The sequence below is a fragment of the Physeter macrocephalus genome, chromosome 10 (assembly GCF_002837175.3).
Source record: "Physeter macrocephalus isolate SW-GA chromosome 10, ASM283717v5, whole genome shotgun sequence".
NCBI classification, from domain to species: Eukaryota; Metazoa; Chordata; class Mammalia; order Artiodactyla; family Physeteridae; genus Physeter; species Physeter macrocephalus.
Window position 1 is genome coordinate 85,240,616 of NC_041223.1, and position 7,515 is coordinate 85,248,130.

At 41.7% G+C, this 7,515-nt stretch overlaps 1 protein-coding gene across 4 annotated transcripts in view; it reads right to left on the minus strand.

Moving 5' to 3' along the window:
- Positions 1-1,174: 1,174 nt before the first annotated feature.
- The window catches only part of COL12A1 (collagen type XII alpha 1 chain), a 116,053-nt gene continuing 109,712 nt past the window's right edge, over positions 1,175-7,515 (minus strand). For 3 of the 4 annotated variants that reach the window (XM_055087661.1, XM_055087658.1, XM_055087657.1), the window contains 4 exons: positions 6,641-6,829; positions 5,622-5,690; positions 4,470-4,640; positions 1,175-2,236 (listed from right to left, as the gene is read on the minus strand). In XM_055087661.1, the coding sequence (XP_054943636.1) occupies positions 2,061-2,236; positions 4,470-4,640; positions 5,622-5,690; positions 6,641-6,829 (605 nt within the window). In that variant the 3' untranslated portion in view covers positions 1,175-2,060. Of the gene's footprint in view, positions 2,237-3,262; positions 3,453-4,469; positions 4,641-5,621; positions 5,691-6,640; positions 6,830-7,515 lie in introns of those variants that run through there. The other variant, XM_055087659.1, reaches the window with a different exon arrangement.

Consider the following 7,515-nt stretch of genomic DNA (forward strand, 5'->3'; position numbering starts at 1 on the left):
AATCCCAACATATATCTCAGTTATTTATTAATTTGTGCTTAGGACTGCCTTGGTCCCTCCCCCCTCTCCCAGCACAGACGAGAAGGTAGCAAATCTGCATCGCCAACATCAAGAATTGAACCCACGTCCAGCTGGTGAGGGAAGGTGGAATTCCTTTGCGCTTCAAATCCATGTGGCCCTGGGACCCAGCTGGGTCAGTGACAAGGAACTGAACCCATCTTCAGGCTCCTGATACAGAGGCTCATCATCAAGGAGTATGAGAAACCCAAACGAATCAGAAATTAATGAAGATAAATTCATAGAACTTTGAAAGAGGAAAGCTCCTGCCCAGAAAGTAAGGGCTCCCAGGAAGGGAGAGGAGAGTCTTTGATGATAAAACCAGGTAAGAAGCACAAGGCCTAGAGTCCGAGTCTTGCTCTGATACTGATTAGCTGAGTCTGTTTCTTCCTAACAGAAAGCAAAGAATTAGACTGCGATGACCTCAGTGGTCTCCTTCAACTTTAAAATGTACGTATCAGAAATTACAGATGAATGCTATGAATCTGGCAATCTGCTTGAAACCTCTTGATCACAATACATTTATTATCTAGTCCTTTTGATCCCGGTCTCCAGGAAGTATTTAACTCAAGATGTTTTGCTCTGTGGAAAATGTTCTTTCAGTACTTCTGTCTTGAACTGATGTCAGTTCTTTCAAACAAACATTTACATTGTTTTCTTTGATATTTAAAATGATGTTATTGTATTCATAAAAGTAAAAAAAAAAAAAGAAGGTATCACTAAATGTAAACATTTCCATTAAGGAGTATCCTTTTTGCAGTTAAACATGCTATTGGGTAAAGTATGGTATAGGAAAGTGACTGAATGCATCTGAAATCTTGTGGCTTGTTAAAGGTTGTTTGGTTGTTTGGGGTCTCCTAGGATACTTAGCTGTTTTTTCCACCAACCCACACTTCCTCTACATTCCTAATAAAGCCTTTGGAATCTGCTGGGCTTTTAAAGGCTCTCTCACTACTCTCTTTCTATGACTTCACCACATCATTAAAAAATCTAAAGTTATTTAGCATAATTTAAGAGTATTAGCAAGATTTGTAACTGTATCCAAGGATATGAACTTGTTTGTTTTAACAACCGCCTGGACAGTCCAAAAGGCCATTAAAGAAAAAAACATACCATGTCAAATTTTCAGTAGTTTTATTGAAAAATGCCTCTTTTGTTTCAGAAATAAATAATATAAGGCAGTGAAATTCACAATCTGCAGTTAAAATATAAAAGCAGCAATTCTATGTTCATAGTCTTGCAAACATTTTCCAACTGCTTTTGATAACTAAGAAACATTATGTTCTGGGAAAAAAAGAGTTCATACTAAATGTACAACACAAACATGCAATTCCGTCTCTGCAGAATAATCTGCAATTTGGTATAAATGTTAGCGTGTCTAAAACAAGGAGGTTTAAGGCAATATGGAACTGTATCCAGTTGATACAATAATTTCAGCTACATGGCTTAAGGTCTGTGGTTGTTAAAGGAGATGTATAAGAGCATACTATGCCCGAATGTATAACAGAAGATAGAAGAGGAAGATAAATAGTTGCAACAGAGTTGACTTTTCCCTCTTTTTTGGTTTTAGGAGGGGAACTGCTTGGATCGGGATGTAATTGAACTGCAAATAAGCATTGGAAAAGATAAACTGCCCTCTCGAAATACACAGTCGTTCTGGGTTCCAGGACTTAACTGCTTAACCTAAGAGTTTCACTGAGGCTTCCCGCCGTGCTACCTAAAGGCACAAGGCGCGCTCTCTCCCTGCAGCTTTTGTGAACAAAGTATTTTGCAAGCACTTCAAGGGCAAAGGCAAAGACTTCTACAGACTGCGTGCAGCGAGCTAGGCTTCCTGCAGAAACAAGGTTCTCTACAGCCAGAAAGGGTACTCTCGGATGAAGCAACGCCGGAAGAAACGTGACAGATAACACGTGCACTGCTCCGTCTGACCTGTAAATGAGAATCCCAACACCTCCCCCCAGCCTGGCCGTGCTGCGCGCGCGCGCGCGCGCGCGGTGTCAGGTTCACTGCCGGGGGCCGCGGAGCAGGGCGCGCTGCCAGCGCGCATGCGGAGGACGCTCCTCGGCGGGCTCGTCGGCGCCATAGTCCTCGTACTCGTCCGCCGTCCGCTCGGGCTCCACCGGCACGACGAAGGGCTCGCGCTCAGGCAGGTAGGCCCCGCCCTCGGGCACGTAGGGCTCTGTCCGATTCAACATTACAGTTATGGCATGATTTGGAAGGAACACACACACACACACACACACACACACACACACACACACACAGAGCAAAAGCTAAATCATCACCCGAGGGGATGGCACTCCAGTCTTAATCTCATAACTATAAATAGATAAATTACAATGTTCTGATTGCTTCCATTTGCAGAGAGAATTTGGTGATCAATAATGAAATGGCACTTGTTTTTAACCTTCAGAGATCCAGCAGTAAGTACAATCATCGCACAAATACCTGGGAAGGGTCAGAGACTGGGCCAAGGAAAACTGTAAGCCAAGCTAGGTGGGATATTTGCAAATCCCCAACTAACTGTTCATGACTTCAGAGTCCTCGGTTCAAAGAACCATTTGGAAAGATGAGGAGGTGAGGGGAAGTTACATTGGCTCCTAGAAACTGAACTCTGGAGGTGAGACTCAACTATCACCAGGTAATATACAGTACATGACATTTTCTGTGGCTGTCTCTCCCACGGCCTGAGTTACAGCTGGTGGGTGAGGACCACGAGTGACTACAGCGAAACAGGAAGAGAAGACGTGACTCTCAGACTTTGGTTTGAAAATTGCGATTACAAAATCCAAATGAAAGTACACGTACAAAGGGTAATCATAGTGAGACACATGCCCTGAATCAGACACGTTGCTAACAAGCGAGAGATGAGGAGATTCTATTTGGTGTTATTCCGGCAGAGCAAGCAGCAGGCAGAAGCTGATTGTACAGGACTGTTAAGTGATTTTAGTGGACAGGATCACATACAAATCATTTACAAGCCATAATTAGTTTATTATTTACATAAGATAGTTCTCTTTAACCAGGTTAATTGTTTTTCTCAAAATGGCATCATCTCTGCGGTTAGTAGTTTTATTATGCGCCTCTTTCAAAACTGAGGCTCCTCACGAGCTGTGTGTTTGAACTTCTCCGTTTTAAATAATATTTTTCTAGATAATTACTGAAATGCATCAGGCTTATAAACTAACACCACTGCTTTTGTCTCATTCAAGTTAGTATAAAGAGTCTCCACCCTCCTTTATGATGTCCACCCGGTTCATTAACCATATCTGTGGTGAGATTTCCATACAGACTCATTTCCTAATAAGCACGTGCGCAAACATCTCAGAAACAGGATTTTCATGTATTCAAACTGTAAGCAGCACTGGCGACTTAGAAAATTTGTTAGCCGGAACCTGAAACAGGTCAAAGATGATAGTTTTTAAAAGTTGAATTACTATGCAAAAAAACATCTATACACATTCATCTAAGTATGTAATGGTTAAAGTATATATGTATATATCCATATATTTCAAGTTATTCACACATACCAGAAGGCAGAGGTAATTTAAATTTCTTTTATAAACAGTGAAATTGTAATTTTGTGAATGGGTTGCTTGAGAAATCTACGATTCATGATTACTTTTGGTCATATGTAAGTATGCACATAAATATATAGATATATAGATATTCAGATATTCAACTACTCATGCACTACTTGCTAGTAGCCAACCATATCAAACAGCAGTATCATTTTTAAAACTTGCAAGATGCTTGAGGGTGTGCTGATGAAAAGGTCACCGCTGACCGCTGCCCACAGCGTTAATATATTTATTTTCAGATCGGCATATCGCCTTTATCCCCACAGTCCCCAAAATCAGGCTTAAGAGACTTCTGCCTCCTGTAATTGTCAAGTACTAGAATTTCATGACTGACTCTAAAGACATTAAGTCCCAGAGTTTATAAATATTAATTCCATGGACAATGTGAAATAGTGAAATATTTTCAGTTGTCTGCACCATGTTATCAAATAGTCTGCCTACACATTATAGAGTCTCAAAACAATTTTTTAGATATATTCTTGTATTCAACAAATCCCTCTCCAGCCTTTAGGGTTAAAAAAAAAAAAAAAAAAAACAGTCAATTGGTAGCATTCTTTGAACTCCCAAGAGAAATAAAGAAAGGTTTATGATGTGATTTGGTAAGTGCAGAAGTATAGAAAGGAGGAGAAAATAATTATTCAACTCCTAACAGTGAAATAATGTTATAAAATTAATTCTTTTGAGAGAGAATAATAACCAAACATACAACTGAAAGAGTTGATATCTTCAAGAAATCCTCAAATCAACTTTCCTTCAGTCCTAGGGAACTTCATTTCCATAAAGGTTTTTTAATTCAGGTGAATTTGGGTCCCTATAATGGCAACAACATACCTGGATAGCCTTGTCCATTGTATGGGATGCTGGCACACTGGGAAGAGTCACAGTATCCAGGAGGACCTGGGGGGCCTCGGATACCTGAGTTTCCAGGACGACCGGGGGGACCTGGAGGACCTCTTGAACCTGTGGACCCTGGTGGACCCGTTCTGGATTCTCCCTGTGGACCTATTTTGGGTTGAAAACAAATATTTCCCCTCTTGTCAAACACATCTCCTGAGGCGGTCAACAATACTTTGGCGCCTCCACTACGTCAAGACTAGACGATTCACGAGTGGATGGTAAGAAAATATTTCCTTAAGAAATCACCAGTATGACCCAGGGTAGAACTTTCTTACCAGTGATTCAAGAATTAATGCCAAAAATCCAACTGTGTTAATGATTTTATTCAAAGAAAACTGACTTAGCAAGAATTGAGCCAAACTAAAGATATCAGTGAGTTCTCTGGTTTGCTTCCACTGTCTTAGAGATAAGACTCGCTGCAGGAAATGGCTGCGGTAGCCAAGGCAGACAGTCAGGATGCCTGCTCCACGCCTCCAGACTATGTGAAGCAGTGTTATTTCTGGATCAAGTGACACTTACTCATGGTTAACATAAATGTAAAGATTTAACCTCTAGGACTGGCCAAGGTTGCAAGGGTCTCAGGGACCTTATAACGAAGAAAAAAATTCATTTTCAATCTCGTAAACAAAATGCACAGAACAACTATTATTTCCTTCCAAAACACCAATAGAGAAACTGTGAATGAAATCTTGCAACGTGTCAGGATTCTAATGAGAGTATATTTCCTCAGTCTACTAGCAACATTTTCAAGAATACCAGTAGGAACAGGAAGTGACACCATCCTTAAAGGCTATGAGGCCAAACAAAACAAACAGGAATCCCATAAAAAGAAAACAACAACCCTCTGTGTCACTAAAACTCAAACCCTCATATGTTAAAGTTAGAGAAAATGCTTAAATAGAACGCACTGAAACATTTTTTGAACAAACATAAAAATGAGGTTATACACGTTGGGACTTCTTGCTAAAATATATTCCGTGACGGTCAGTTTGCCTGAAGCTAACAGGATGAGTTTGTGCATCTCGTGGGGTCACATGCTCTCTCAGTAATGATATGTTCACTTGTTTGATGTACTAGCAAACCTACCTGAGGGGCCAGGCAGCCCTCGAGGTCCTGGAGATCCAATACCCCTTTCGCCTTTCTCTCCCGGCAAACCTAAGCAAGCACAAAATGGGAAAACACAGAGGGAAAATTATCCGGAAATATGTAGTCTTCATTGGAACTGATAGTACTTGATTCAAGTAATTCATTTCCCTTAGTGAAAGCAGAACCCAATTTTTCACAGAAGTCCACTCTTTAAGCCAAATTCTTTCTAGACATTTGTGTAATTCCAGATTCATGGCCAAGAAACAAATCTGGCTACAAGTCAGGGGAAAAACTGCTTGAAGAAAACAAACACATCTAATATATTATTTTAGAAACAGTAATTAAGAACAGAAATCTTGACTAAATAGTTACAACTCACTGAAGACGTCTTAAAGGTATCTTATCTTTAGTAGCCCTATCAGTACCGCATCTAAATAATCAGAATTGTAGACATATCTAAGTTTTCTGCAGAATGTTAGCCATCACTTTGACAAAAGTGAGTACCCAGCATCCTGAAACATCTGGAATCAGATAATCCTGTTTTTCTTCTTTTCCTTCAGTTACACTTATCTACCATGAAATTAAAGCCAAATAAACACATAAGACCAGTTTCCAGGCCCTGAATAAAGGAACCAGAAGAATTTAGATCTAAAATCTTAGGGCTGCTTACATTCAGTTGCTACCCAGCTCTTGCCAGTCAAAACAATTCAGATTTTATGCCTGATTCAGTTTGCCAGGATACAGTTTTTCCCATCAACGACAACAACAATCAGAAAATAGCATTGTCTTTACTGAGATCTCATGACAAAATCCTCCTGTTTTCTAAGACAGGGATCTCTACAGCCTGCAGCTGCCTAAAAAGAAAGACAGGTTCATGGAGGCACGGCTCTTCTGGGGTTGTCCAAACAAGACCAGTGTAGTTTGCTAAGTCCAGTCTTCCTCATGCTTTTCCACCGGACCCAGCTCCTACACTTGCAGATTCCTTCCTTCATCCCTATGCAGCAGTCAGGAATGCCTACCTCGTTCACCCGGGGGTCCCTGCATCCCTGGTGTGCCCGGGAAGCCTGGCCGCCCCCCAGGTCCTGGTTCTCCTCTGGCCCCCGCGCCGCCAGGGGGCCCTGGAGGACCCGGCGGGCCTGGTTGGTTGCGACTAGAGTGGTAGTCGTTTGGAATCTGATTCAGCATCTGATTGAATCTGCCCATCTGCCCTAAAAAAATAAATAAGACTTATTAGTAAGAAAGCCAGTAAGGGAGGGATGAGAGGATGAAATGGTTTTCTCTTAGTGTCTGGTGAGATCCATCTCTGTTCCTGCACCCTCCGGCAAACATTCTAATTAGAATCCTAAAACTGAAATAAAACACTCCAGTCATCCTGGACAAAATGATCCCTGATAAACAACCGTCTCCACAAAATACTGACCGGTAAGCCATCAGCATTACTATCAACATAAAGGAGTTGTGAAAGTTTAACAGGGCTCTGATATAACGCCCCGAGGTTTGTCCAATGATGTCACTCAAAAGAGAACCTTTTTTATTTTATTTTTTTTTGCGGTACGCGGGCCTCTCACTGCCGTGGCCTCTCCCGTTGCGGAGCACAGGCTCCGGACGCGCAGGCTCAGCGGCCGTGGCTCACGGGCCCTGCCCCTCCGCGGCACGTGGGATCTTCCCGGACCGGGGCACGAACCCATGTCTCCTGCATCGGCAGGCGGACTCCCAACCACTGCGCCACCAGGGAAGCCCGAGAACCTTTTTTAAATTAATAGTTTATAGCATTTTCGTGTGTGTGCCTATGGCAGTGATAATGAGGCTTTAGTGTGAACTGGAATCACCTGTGGGATACATTGAAAACCACATTTAAAAAAAAAAAAAAAAAAAAAAAAAGAAGAAAAGAGGG